The sequence below is a fragment of the Telmatherina bonti genome, assembly GCF_933228915.1.
Source record: "Telmatherina bonti genome assembly, chromosome: 23".
NCBI classification, from domain to species: Eukaryota; Metazoa; Chordata; class Actinopteri; order Atheriniformes; family Telmatherinidae; genus Telmatherina; species Telmatherina bonti.
In genome coordinates, this window is record NC_136632.1 from 16,418,663 (window position 1) to 16,433,526 (window position 14,864).

General features: G+C 36.9%; 1 protein-coding gene across 1 annotated transcript; it reads left to right on the forward strand.

Moving 5' to 3' along the window:
• Positions 1 to 1,908: 1,908 nt before the first annotated feature.
• On the forward strand, positions 1,909 to 14,008 carry LOC306773350 (mucin-6-like; the record flags this gene model as incomplete). Its single annotated transcript, XM_079263139.1, has 10 exons — positions 1,909 to 2,005; positions 6,003 to 6,228; positions 6,712 to 6,841; positions 6,947 to 7,010; positions 8,050 to 8,175; positions 8,279 to 8,399; positions 11,214 to 11,323; positions 11,749 to 11,886; positions 12,984 to 13,133; positions 13,761 to 14,008. 10 exons carry the CDS (start codon positions 1,909 to 1,911, stop codon positions 14,006 to 14,008), a joined length of 1,410 nt encoding a protein of 469 aa, XP_079119265.1.
• Between the last annotated feature and the right edge of the window lie 856 nt (positions 14,009 to 14,864).

The window sequence follows — 14,864 nt, forward strand, 5'->3', positions numbered from 1 at the left end:
CACTCTTTTTGCAAATAGTCCATTTTTTTGGTTGAACCATAGAAAAAACTCTGCCCTGTGGAGTTTACCATCTGATACCAGTCGTACTGTTACCCACATAAAAGAAACTCCAAGATCATGCTTTTACCCTATGGTCCAGTATAAATACACACTGCTTCTGCGTTATCTTTCTGCAGATTGACATGCCACAGATGCTACGTGAGTATAAATCAGCCTTTAAGCTGAAATCCCCTGTGGCTCATCCTAATCAACTACTGTTCTCATCTTATTTAGATCTAGCTTTCCTGAAAGAACCACACCCCTGTCAGATGTAACTTCTATCAGCCGATCAACCAGCTGATAGAGGAGTTTCCTTAAACTGATCTGTAAAGTCAAATAAAAGAATTTGAGTTGACTAAATATTCGGTAAAGTCAATAAAATATTGAGCTTAAAACACTGACATTTTCTTGAGAACTGTTTACTTTGTCAAGATCACATCTATTGCAAACATTCATTATAGTTTGATGCGTGAAAAAAGACTCATATGGTAGTGAAGGCTATGGAGTGGTGAGTTATAAATACTTAAAAGCAGATAACTTACGCAAAGTTGAGTGAAAAATGACCGGGTAAGCACCCTTTGTTTTGCCAAGGAGGACAGCAACAGGCCAGTTTATAATAATAATAATTTATTAAATAAAAAAAGAAAAGAAGAAAATCAATTAAAAAAATGGCCACATAAAAAAATGAAAAAACCCAATCTAAGAGTCAGATAAAATCTATGTTTGCTCGAAATTGTTGAGATAATTAAAATGAAACCACAATGGCCGTGGGAGGCTGAAGTGTAATTAAGGTTGTCCTCTCCATCCAGGTCTGCAGATCTCCGTTGGTCACATGGACCAGGTCATCTGAAAATTAAAGAATATTTGCCAGAATATAGAATAGAATAGAGGCCTTTGGCTCCTAATCTAGAGCATAGCTACAATAATAACACAACAGGCAGGGTCCTTGCCTTGCCTCTGTGTGGATCACCTCATCACACTTACCTGTGTACCAGTGCGTGTGTTTTTCCTCTAAAAATGTAAAAAATAATGGGAATTTATTAAGTCATTACAGAGGGGATTATGTCATGAAATGGTTGGAATACCTTGATGTAGCCTACCTGTGCATGCATCAGATGATGAGACAAGATCAAAGTTTGCACTGCACTGTATATACTAGATACAATCAACTTGATAGATATGCCCTTGTACACATTTCCTGAGAAATTGAGTATTCTAACTTCAATATTGACATATTTTATTGACTCATCCATGGCAGCTTGCAGATAAATTCCAGAAATTAGACATATATTAGGAACAATATTGGGAGTACTGTGTTACAGAAATTATATTACTTTTTTAGGTAACCAAGTAAAAAACACATTACACTTAAAATATTCATTCATTCATTCACCCAGAATGAATGTACCCCGAGAGACCATGCAAAGTCCACACAGAAAGGCCGCTGGAACCTACCCCCAGCCAAGGATCAAGGCTAAAAGTGACCTTTTAACCTTGTGGCCACAGTGCTAATCACTACTCCACCGTGCAGCCTCGACACTTAAAATATCTCTAACAAAGTCACTTTACTATACTTTAGGAATGTACTTTCCCATGCCATGTTTTTCTGTGTGTAAAGTTCTGATCTATGTGTTCATGACATACCTGTTTGTGTGTCCTTGTTTGGACATGTTGCCATAAAGATCAGTTTGAGTGAGGTAACTGCTTCTGAGTCCACTTCTAGACTTCATCTAAGAAAACAAAACAGTTTACAAGTCTTGCTGTGGACTTACTCGGGGCTGTAGGGGTCAGTTGTAGTGTGAGTTGGGTGACAGCTAAAGGTGGGGACTCTGGCAATCTGATCCTCGGCTGCAGAAAGGAGCTTTATGGATGTGGAATGTCCCCTCTCTGGAGGAGAAGGAGCCTGAGCTGGTACGTGAGGTTGAGTGGTTCCGTCTATATACTTGGACTCACTTCAGCCCCAGCGGTGAGGGATGCCGTCAAGCTGAAGGAGTCCTGCTAGGCCTGTAGGACTCTGGACGCAGCTGATGGGTCTCAGCAGGCTAAGAGGAATGTGGATTCAGCAGTCTGAAGAAAAACTTTAGGCACTGGAAGAGTTTGGAGAGGGCATGGAAAACGACTTAGATGGCTTCAAGAAGATTCTGGTCGACCATCTGGCAACTGAGGAGGGGGATGCAGTTCTCCATCAACACTGTGTACAGTGGGGATGGGGGGCTGCTGACCTTAACTTGGTGTGTCGGGGGAAGGAATACTTCCAAGACATAAGAATAAAAAGAAAGAATATAGATAAGACTATTCAAAATATGAACAAGTACAAAAATCAAGCTTTAAAGAAGAAACCAATTAGATTTGGAGCCTTAAATAAAAACTAGCAGAGAATAGGTCCTTTAACCTGGAATTAAATAAACTGAGTTTTTCAGCTAATCAGGGGATTTTGGGAGTTTGTTTCAGGCATTTGGGGCATAGAAACTGATTGCAGCTTCTTCATGTCTGCTTCTGACTGTAGGAAGTGAGTCATTAACTTTTCCAGCCAAAATTTCAAAACTGTTTTTGAGAGAATGTGTTATCAATATGATCAGGATTATGTGATGAAAACTGTTTGAATGCCAAAATGTAACCTAATCATGCATCCATGGGGTGATGAGACAAGATCAAACGATAAGGGACGTTTGCACTGCGCTGTTTGCACTAGATACAATCTTGACCGGGTAAACACTTCTTGAGAAAACATCACAATTTTAAGTAAATATTAATTTATTGACTTTATTGAGGGTTTATTGTACTAACTGTTTGATTTTACATATCAGTGGATTGGAACTCCTCTGTCTGTTTGATCAGCTGTTAAGTCCGATCAATCAGCAAGTGTGTAATATCATTCCACTATCAGAGAACTGATGTTTCAGTAAAACCCTACAGCAGAGACATGAACTGGAATTTAGATCTGAAGGAGGTATGTTTGTTCCAGGAAAACCTTAATAGATCTAATTTTCATGAGAACACATAGTTGATGAAAGTTGATGAGTCACGGGGGCTTCATCATGACAAATATTTTGTTGTATGTTGTATGTATCAACCCAGCATGGCTGCAGACAGTATGCATCTTCATGTGTATGATGTGTCTACACAGTAAATTAAGAACTGCATTACTTTTTTTTTTTTAAAAAAAGCATCAACTAGTAAAGTAATCTCATCACAATTTACAGAAGTAAAGAGTATTAGTTACTTTTTTAAAAGAAACTACCCCAACATTTAGGTTGTAGTGAGATAACAGTTTTAACATGAACAGGTATGTTAACAAGCAATGCTGGGTAGGGAGCTGGACCCTGTTAGAACTGTGGTGAAGCAGCAGATGAGGATACTGCAGGGCACTATAAACAGTAGAAACACTTCCTCCATGATACCCTGACAGGACAGTGAAGTATTTGCAGTGAGAGGTTGATCTCGATGCAGTGCAAGACTGAGAGGTTCAGGAGATCCTTGTGTCATTGATACATGTGTTACATGTGTCATTTGGCTGTAAGACAGTGACTTCTGAAATATAAATTTATATTTTTATTTCACTCATTTTAATCATAAAATTAATACATATTATTCTTTATATATGTTAAATTGTGAGCTGCTGGTAGTATGAATTTGCTCTATGGGTTACATATATCGATGTATCTAGCACTATCTGATTACATTATTTTGATTACAGAAAAAGTGATCAACCTGTTGTTTTTCTGGTTACACATCATCCTCTAAGCTTTTATTTTTATAGTTTTTATCCCTGTGTCACTGTCTACCTGAATTATATTGTGTATTATGTGGGTAGCTGTGTAGGTATAACAGATATATTGGCCAACAAAGGTATTTATGCACGGATATTACAACATTATCCAGTCTGGTTGCATAATGTTACATACTTATTGTGGCTTTTATTTTGAAATATTGCCTTGACTTTTGGCCATCTGTTTACCTGTCTTCATCTAACAATTCTAAGAAAAAGATTTTTAAAAAATTGCCAAAATACCAACAACGGGCCGTTTTTTAAGTCAGTCTATTTGTTCGTCAGTTTTTCTGATGCATTTTTATTTTTGATTATTGAAGAAAAAACAGAAAAACAGTTGTACTTCCATCATTTAGTTTTTGGTTTTAAACAAAAAAAATGAATTGCTTGAACATGCATGGACTATCGAAGAATTGACAATCAAACTTTGCTTAAGTTGTATGGCTTTCTATCTGCCTTTAAATCTCATAATTATCTCCAAAAAAATCTAAATACAACATTGTGATCAGGAAATGCTTGAAGGTAAACCAAAGTTCCAGGACGTGTTATAATTTCAATGTTAGTTTTCTGGTTAGAATTTCAATCTCGTATGCATGAATGAGTGCACACATCTACATGTATGGGGTGGTGTTACAGGCAATGTGTGCATATGCTGCTTATAAAAGCCCTGTGGAGGGATGTCTTAGTATTTTCTCTACTGTAGGTGTCACCTGGTGTCCTGCAGCGAGGGAGCATCAAGCACCATGACCTCTCAACGATGGATGTTTGCCATCTGTGTTTTCCTTTTCTCAGGTAATACACAGCTATTCAGTTGTACCTTTGCATTATTTGTATTGTTTCTTAAGAGAATAAAATATGTTTTTCTTTATTTTATGTTTTCTCTAGTTCTCATGCCAGTGTTATTCATGTTTTAACTCAAAATTATTTAGTTTTACAATAAAAATTCCACACTACTGATCCACAGTTATAATGCTGAATGAAATGAGTGAAAGTACTGGGCCAACCCTTCATTTCTCTAGTTTACTTTCAATCAGACTGACTTTGTCTTAATCTTACTAGTGTCTTGTGTAACACCTTTTCAAGCTTATTGAAAGTTCTTCATAGGTTTTTTTTTTTTACATTGTTTACTTTTTACACCATTTCTGTGGCCACATCAATGAAAAATACCAAAGACAACAGTTCGACAGACAAAAATATTAGTTTTGAAACAACAAGGTGTTTCTCAAAGAACTATTGGCTGAAAAGTCATCAAAAATCTGAATGTAATGCACATATAATTAAAACAGCTGAGAGAACTGGACAAACTAAGGACAGACAAAGTGACAGGTGTTAAAAATACCTACAGCAGCCAAACCATATTTTAAAGTTATGTCATGAAGAAATACATGAAAAAACAACCAAAATGAAACAAAACAAAATGAAAATCCTGACACAAAATCTGAAATATGCAACTGCATCTTCTGTTGATCCATTCTGTCGATCTGATTCTGTTGATTCTGTACTGCTCGCCGAAGCCTCATCAGAAATAGTATACAGTGAGGGGTGACTAAGTAGCCATCTAAAGGAAAGAAAACAGATAAAAAAAAAAGCTGAGGTGTGCCAAATGACACAAAACTGGACAGAAAATCAGCAGCAACATGATTTTTTGAGTGATGGAAATCTCCCAGAGTCCAGATCTCAGCATTATTGAATCATTGTGGGATCATCTCAGCAGAAAAAAGAACACAAAGCGGCAACATCTAGAGAAAAGTACTAAAATATCCTTCCAGAAGTTGGGAGAACTACTCCTAAAAATTACTTGAATAAATTACAAGAAGGATTTTAAAAGAAGGTTCAGACTGTGTTGAAGAATAAATGCCTCTTTACTGTTATTCTTGTTTGCTTATGAATATCTGCAGATTTGGATAAATTGCACCTGTTTCCATTTACTTTTGCAGTATATGTAGATATAAAGGGTGAATTTAGAGTTTTGCATTGTATATCCATTGAGTTCACATTATTATACACAGTCACTGATAACTTCTTTTCCTTGCAGTGTTTTGGGGATGTGAATCTCAGAAATGTGAGTATAATGTTCATCAGCTTTGGGATCTGATAAGTTATTTTTCTGTTATCTTTCTTGATCTCAAACAACTGATTATCATTGATTAAATTAAATCTGAAAGTCTGCAAATATTTTCTACATTGTGAACAGATACATGCAGGACATATGGCAGCGGGGTCGTCCAACCCTTCAATGGCTCAGCTTTCTATGTGCGCTCGAACTGCGCTTTCATTCTCACCCATTTCACCCACAACCGGGTTGAGTATGACATCACCATACGGCGAGGAGATAATGGTTTGCTGAGTGAAGTTGAGATCATCATAAACAAAGTCAGAACCGTTCTGCAGAATGGAAGCATCCTGGTGGAGAAGAAAAGGTTTGGTCTTGTGTCGGATATAGTCTTACCGATTCACATATCATTGCTCGTAGTTGTCGTAGTTACAAATCAAAATTTTGTTTTAATCACTAACTTTAACTACTTCAACAACAGCAAGTGTGGGAAGCAGCTGATGCTTATCCAAAGACACTAGAATAAACAATTAAGTGCAATTATACTCAGACACACAACCAACTGTGTGTCACCAGTAATAGTTGATTATTAGCTTTCAATTTACAACATTGTGCATCATTTTTTGTCTATGTGGTTAATTTGAAAAAACATAAGGCGAGCACTGCTGGAGGTGGTTTCACTCTTCAAGGTGACTGAGATTGTGAAGTACTAAACTGGAATTAAAGATTTATTTTTTTTATATGTTTTTCAAGTCCAAGTTGAATAATATATATTCAACTTCTGAAGTCTGCATGCTCAAGATCAGCATGCAATGATTCCCCTAAAATGTGTGGGTATTTTTGTCTGCAGTGTTTCCCTTCCATACGACCACACCTACCAGCATGTTTTCCGTTACGGCATCTACACCAGATTCAAGAGCTCATTGCTTCCTCTAACTGTCACCTGGCACGATGTACCTGGAGGAATTGACACTCTCTGGGTGAGAGGACTGGAGGAGAGCCGAAACACAGGCACATAAACATGTATTCTGAGTGTTACAGCACACAACTCTCAAATGTTTTTTTTTTTTTCTTTTGTGATTTAGGTAGAGCTTGAGAAGGAGCAGAACTCTGACATAACGGGACTCTGTGGGAAGTTCAATGCTGAAGGTATGTTGGGTCAGTTTTAGTATGATTGAAATATGACAAGAAATTCTTGCTATTACAAGCTGTTTTTAACATTTAATCAAATTCTATGGGTAAATGCCTTTCAAAATTTATTTTATCTGAAATATTTATTTTTTAATGATGTCTATTTTTTGTCATAGTTGACAAGTACCAGTTGATAACTGAGAATGTGCGCTCTGAAGACACATGTAAAACACGAGATCCTGTCTCTGCTGTTAATGACGTAAGTTGTCTCTCTTGATAATCCAGTAAGTTGACGGCTGCATTCACTGTATTAACTTAAGTGAAATTCTGTGACCACAATGATCATTTTGAAAATTTATGTTTGTATTTTTACACTGCCAGTCAAAGTTTGGACACATGTTTCCAGTAAATCCAGTGGGAAAGTGTATCCAAACTTTTGACTGGTAGTGTATATCTGGATGTACTGGAGAGCTTTCTGTTTCTTTAAAATTTGGAAGATTTTGTCTAAGTTAAAAATGATCAACTCAAAATTAATTCATATTTCAAGATTCTTTAAGACAAAGTCTATTCAGCTGCATCCATTTTTATAATGGAATATTGCGTAAACAGGTCTTAATTATGTTTTAATAAAATTGATCTAAGTTCTATATTTTGATGTGACCTCTGCTTATATTTGCAGGTATGTCAGCAGTTGTCACACACAATGGATTGCCTGAAAGAAAGAACTGCTCAATATATACATCTCTGTGAGGAGAACATTCATGGCTATGAAAGCAACAAATACATCAGCTGTGCTTTCTTCAATGAAATCATGTTGGAGTGTGAAAAAAACCCTTTTGATTGGAGATCTGTTACCAAATGTGGTGGGTGGTCTTACATGAGAATACTTTCAAATTGTCAAAATTTAAATGGAATTTTTTTTAGGTTGAATGTACCATACATCATTTCATTATTAAGTTTATATTTTTCTTTTGTTTCCATTTTAGTACTGAATTCAATTAAACAATTTTTTTTGCTGAAATTTGCTGTGATTTTCTGTTTATGTACGGGAATGTAGCTGAACCCAAATGTCCTGGAGACTTGGTCTATCAAGACAAGGGTCCTGCTTATGTTCCCAGCTGCTCCAACCCAAATCCCAGATTCATCGATCAGGAAAACACGAGCTCCTGTGTCTGCCCAGATGGTGAGGACTGTGAAACTGAATGCTGTAGTTTTCTGGCATGTGCAAATTTGTTGTTTATTTAGCTGCTTATCAGCCTGAGGCTTAGACTGAGATTATGTTGCAGGTAAGGTGCTCAATGATCGTGCAGATGGTTTCCACTGTGTGACGGTGTCCAGCTGCTCATGCGTCTTCAATGGCAGGACTTACTTAACTGGAGAAACACGTAGTACCAGGTGTCAGTCATGGTGAGTGGGCTTTTTTTTTTCTTTTTTTTTTTAAAAGCTACAAAAATAAGTCAAAACCTTCTGACCTTAAAGGAACATTTTTTATTCTGTATGAGTCAGCTGTAATTATTGAGTATCCATGTCAAGCTATAAGCTGAAATCTGAGAACTCAAGTTTAAGTTCTAGTTTATATATAGAGCATTTATGGAGCTGTACAACAACACAAGCCACATAAAAAGAATTCAAGTCAGTAAAACTGATAAAAAGAAAAAAAAAACCTGATACATTCTTTTTTAAAAAGCAAGAAAAAAAAAAACTCACACTAAATTAAAAGCCAGTACAAACGAGTTTGAGGATGAGATTTAAAAACATCAAGAGTTGGAGCTTATTTTAGATGTAGAGACAGTTGGTTCCACAGCTCATTAGCCACCACAGAAAAGGCCTGATCACCTCAAATTGCCAACCTTGACCTTGGGACCACCAAGAGCAGATGATCTATGGATCAGAGTTATCTGTAAGACATATAATGCTGCAAAAGGCCAGACAGATAAACTGGTTCCAGCCCAACAAAAGGTTTATAAGTCAATAACAAAAATTTGACATCTACCTTAAAATGAAGCAAACATAATAGAAAAGTATATGCTACCTTGTTTGTGTTAAAAAAGCAAGTTGCAACATTCTGGACAAATTGCAGTGAACAATTATAAACCTTACCAATAAAAGTGCACAATAATCCCGTAATAAAAACACGAATCAACCTTTCAAAGTCCTTAAAAGTTACAAAGGATTTCGTGTTGGACAAAAGCCTCAGTTTAAAAAAATGATCTTATCGGAGTAAATATGTTTTTCAAAATTAAAGTTTGAGTCAGCAGCACAGAGTGTGGCTTAAGTGTATTAGTTTAGAAAACAAGTCTGCTTTTGTTCTGAGTTAACTGTGAGGCCTATATGTGGGTTGGTAGCTTTTATGTTTCATTTTATACTTTACAGTGGTCCTCAATGTTCTTTTACTGCTTCTCTTTAAAGAGTCAAAGTTCTTGTATTTTCCACAAAGCTGGAAATTTTCAAAAAGCAAAATATTAAAAAATATTGCATTTTTTCCCCCCTTCAGCTATAAGTTATATCGGTGCATGCATTTGTTCGGCGCAATCCCATCAAATCAAATTTTATTTACAAAATAATTTTAATAAATTAAAAATATAGCACAAAGTGCTTTACAAAAAAGTACCAAACTAGTGTGTCTTGAGAGAGAAAAAAACAAATTATGAACTCTTAATTATTAAATTCAACCCTTTATCCAGCTTCTCCTTAGAAATGTCTTTTCTCTTGCTGCACTTGATTTGCATGTGCAATATTTCCATCTGGAAAGGAAGGGAACAGTGTGGCAGCCTGAAAATACAGAGGAACAAAGATGAAAAACAAATGTTGTGTTTGCTTTGTTTAAATGAACAGTTTAGCATAATTTAAAAGTGTTAAGTGAAATACCAATGGGTTGATTAAAACCAAAAATAAAGCAAATTTTTCAACGACATTTTGTTGAGTAGATTTTCGGTTGACAATTAGCTATCACAATGTGGCGTGTTCTGGTGAAGAAAATGCTTTGTTCTCAAAACTACAAAGAATTCTGATTTATAAAGGGTCTCGTTAAACATTATAATTCACATATATTCAATTACTATGGTTACCAACAAATGTAAACATTTTAATCTGTTATATCAAGTTAGTTTTGATTGTTATTTTACATCAAAGAATACTGTCATTATATATACAGTAAATTACAATAGTGCATAAATAAAACTGACTCCAATTTAGTGCAACAACAATTCAAATTAAAGCCGCAAGTAGCATCCATCGAGTCCTTGCCTCATGCCGAAACCTCCACCCGAACTCGTCACAAAGCTTCCGGGTGGATGTGAAGTCAATGGTACGAATTCCACACTAGTTTGTTTAGAAACAATTCACTCACGGTGCTAAGTGGGACTAAATGCCAAGATGGCGGACACCCCGTTGCCATGGTAACAGGTGGTCAATGCACTTTTCAGCTCGTCTTGGGATGTTACACATGTGTGCCGAATTTCGTAGCCCTAGCTCAAAGTAGACGTTCGGGACCCTCGGGACCCCACCAAAATGTGCCCCCCCCCCCCCCCCCACAATACATATTAAAATGTGTTAAGGACCTACCAAATATGAATGCTTTCCATTTTGGTGCAGATCGAATGCATTTCTGCACAGATATTAGTCAACCGTGTTTCATGGCGAGATGGATTATTTCCAAAATGGCGGACACCCTGTTGCCATGGTTACAGGTTGTTAATTGAGTTTTTTGCTTGTCTCGGGTTGGTACACATGTGTGCCGAATTTCGTAGCCCTAGGTCAAAATAGACGATCGGGCCCCTAGCGCCCCCCCCAAAACAATACATATTATAGTTAAATGATGAGTGAACTGTGTTTCATGGCGAGAACGCTTTTTTCCATGGGTTGCCACGGTGACACGCTTTCTCCTATCAGAAAGATTTGAATAACTTTTTGTCCCCATCTTGTCACGAAGCGCCATGGCGAACGTGGAGCCAATAGCATGAATCGCCTCAGACTAGTTCGTTCAAATACAATGCGCTTAAAGTGATTAAAAGGGCATAAACGCCAAGATGGCGGACACCCCGTTGCCATGGTAACAGGTGGTTAATTGAGTTTTTTGCTCGTCTTGGCTACTTATACATGTGTACCAAATTTCGTAGCCCTAGGTCAAAGTAGACTATCGGGCCCCTCGAGGCCCCTTAACACAGAATGATTGAATTCTTGATTTAGGTTTCTAATTCAAATTTCAATCTTTCTCCTCAGTTTGTGTAAAGATGGACGGTGGCATTGCTCTGAGAACTCCTGCCCTCCCAGGTGTCTCATTGAAGGAGAGTTTGTCACAACATTCGATGGTAAACAGTTTGCAGTTCCTGGTAAATGCACATACATAGTGTCACAGGTAAATCTTTCCAACAGCCAACTGTTTGACATGAACTTGCTGTTTTTTGTTTGTTATACTGATAACACTATTGTCTCTGATGCAGGGCCTTAACTGGACGATAACAATAGAGTTTTCTGAAAAGGAAGCATCGTTGAGAACAGTTAAACTCGAACTACTTCAGGTAAACATTTACCTTGAGCACTTGACTGATCGAGAAAGAAAAGCAAACTAATTTTAGATGTGAAATATGTTTGCAGGAAATGTACACATTTAAACACGACATGGTTATTTTTGGAGATAAGAAGATTACTGAGTTTCATCAATCTGGTAAGATAAAGGAAACTAACTGGTTTTTATTGAGAAAATAGTTTGGTTGGCTTTCTATAAAATCTCTTACTGGTGTCTGTCAACTGTCAGAGAATGTCCTGGTTTTCTGGCAATCCTCCATGTATGTTCAAGTCCAAACGTCCTTCGGTATGAAGATCCAAGTCCAAGTGTTTCCTGAAATCCAACTTTATATCACACCACCGAGGAATCACAGTGGCGTCATCTCAGGTTTGGAACTCAGTGTAGAAATATATACACTATTTACCTTTTCACAATGGACAAAAACATATAATCAGAGCTTCCAAAGTTTGCTTGAGGATTAATTAACATTAGAGGATGTTTGTGTATTAGGCATGTATTTAAATGATGTCTAACTGTTATTGATGTAAAGCCAGAAACCAAATTTATTTTACAACTAATATAGCGAATTGGGTGTAAACCAAGCGGCAACCTCTGGCGGTTAAAAGTGAAGCCTATGTGAAAGTGCATAAAACTGCAGTTTCCCCTTCATCCACTAGGGGCTGGCTCCAAAACAGAGCAAATCCCCATAGACTCCCATGTTAAAAAGACCAACTTCATGGCAGAAATAAACATGTTTACATCCTGGTTCAAAAATCTGTTTTCGGTTTATAGGTCAGGTTTACCTTCATGACAACTGTAGGGGGGGAGAATTTTTTTCTAACTCGCCCATTTAAAAGTAATTTAAGAAGTTCAGAATATTTAGGGGCGGGTCCTTTTAATTGACAGGTACCAATCTCCCGTTTCAAGTCACAAGAACGTAAAACAACCGCAGTTTTTAGATGGTTAACAATATGGCTTAGCTTTAGCCCACTTACCTCCGTTAGCTCGGTTAGCTCCCGTTATCTCCCGTTATCTCCGGGTAAGTTTGGTTAGCTTTTAGCTACAGAAAGCTCGGTGTTCGCTTGATGTCAATCATCCACCATGACGCTCACAGCCCCCTGTCAGTTCCACCTCTTTGCCCATATTTGTATTTTCCGGGCGACACGACACACATGATGCTGCCAAGATGACGATGGTAGGAACCGCCCACCGACCTTCAATTCAGCTCTTCAGAAACCTACGGGTGACGTCACGGAGGCTACGGGCATCTCTATATACAGTCTATGGTGTAAACCAGGAAGATTATTATTGTTATTTATTATTTAAGGAGGAGGTAAAATCATCTGTCCCTTTCATGTACTCTTCATGTTAACACTTTTACTCTTTTCAGCCATAAATGTAAAACTGGTTATGTGTTGCATGTTGTTTTTTATTTTAATGCATGATCCAACTGGACTTGTAGTTATAGTCTGGTTGTCTCTCAGGTCTTTGTGGCAACAACAATGATGATACCACAGATGACTTCACTACCAGCAGCGGGATCATTGAGAGCTCGGCAAAGCTTTTTGCTTTGTCTTGGAGCTTGGGTGCTTGTTCAGAAAATATACCCAATCCCTGCATAAACACTGACAATGGTACTTTTATTTATATATATGAACATACCGAGAAATTAATGTTTTTTTTTACATCTGAGTTAAGAAGTTAAACATGGATGATATAAACAATCGTACATTGCATGGTTGTTGCTTTTTTCTCCTCACTACAAGTTTCTCTGCAAAGATCTTCCAAACATCTTTATTTACATCGTGTAATTATGTAATTTTACAGAAATATTTGCAGATGAAAAGTGTTCTGCGCTGAATAACGCAACTGGGATATTTGCTAAATGCCATGGTTATATTCCAACTGATCCATATCACACAGTAAGAACCTTCTATTCATTAAAGTAAATTCTTAATATGTTTCCAGAAGTTAATGGATATATTAACACTCAATGTCTGATATAATCAAATGTATTACTATTTCAAGGCTTGTATCCAGAAAACCTGCAACTGTGGCAGTAATCTGCTGCAATGCGCGTGTGTTGCTTTGGGAAACTATGCTAAAGCCTGTGCCAATCTGGGTGTTGAACTTGGGGACTGGAGGAAGGCTGTCGGTTGTTGTGAGTTAGGCTTTAATTATAGAGTTAAACACACATAAGTTAAAATAATGAAAGTTAAAGTGTTAAAGTATTTAATGTGAATCACAATTTTGTCTCAAAGCTCTGAAATGTCCAAAGAACCAAGAGTTCTCCTACAACCTCTTGGCATGTAACCATACATGCCGTTCCCTGTCTGGCCCTGATCCTCGCTGCAACTTACAAGATGCTCCAGTAGAGGGCTGTGGCTGTCCTGAAGGAACCCACCTGAATCAAGAAAATAACTGCACCCCAAGATCAGAGTGTGAGTGTCATCACCATGGTGGTGCAACACCACCAGGGCCTGTGGTAATTGATGGACAACAGTGGTGAGTTTATCATGTTACACATGTATGTTTTCAGCATTCATCTTGCTTTTTAGCTGACAGTATTTGTGGCTTATATTGATGCAAAATTATTCATATCTATCTATCTATCTATCTATCTATCTATCTATCTATCTATCTATCTATCTATCTATCTATCTATCTATCTATCTATCTATCTATCTATCTATCTATCTATCTATCCATAATTATCCATTTTATCTTTATCCATCTATCTTCTTGTGTCTTAAAGTATTTGTGAGAATGGGGAGCTGAATTGCATTGAAGACTGTGGTAAATACCTTTTTTTGTCAACATATTACCTATGAGCTCTATTTTTTCTTATTATCAGCAATTTTTGTGCAAAAGAAGTGTTTTAACATCTTATCTACAACGTTTGTTATGAAAAAAGTTCTGCCAACCATTCTTAAAAAAGTAATTTGTCTATTATTGACTGTTTTATTACCAATTAATAGAACTGACTAAAAATATGTGTATTTATCTTCTTTAATGGAAACTGTCTGCAATGTGCTAGGTTGTAAAAATGGGAAGGTTTGTGTTCACTGCTCAAAGTACCCGGTGAGCACCGCTCAGAAAACTTGTGAGAGTCTAAGTCAACCATTGGTAAGTAGGATTTTTCTATACATTCTGTGGTTGTTTGGATTCATCAATTGCCTCTGTTAGTAACTAAATAACTTTTAGTTTAACAGTAATAAAGAAAACATATGTCTTTCTGTATTACTTAAGCACTTAAAGAATGAAAATGCAACTAGTCATAGTATAGTAGGAATTCTTCTTTTCTTTGAGGCTTGTGGCTATTGATGGCAAGAGCCAATAATTTTCTTTTCACATTTACTTACTTC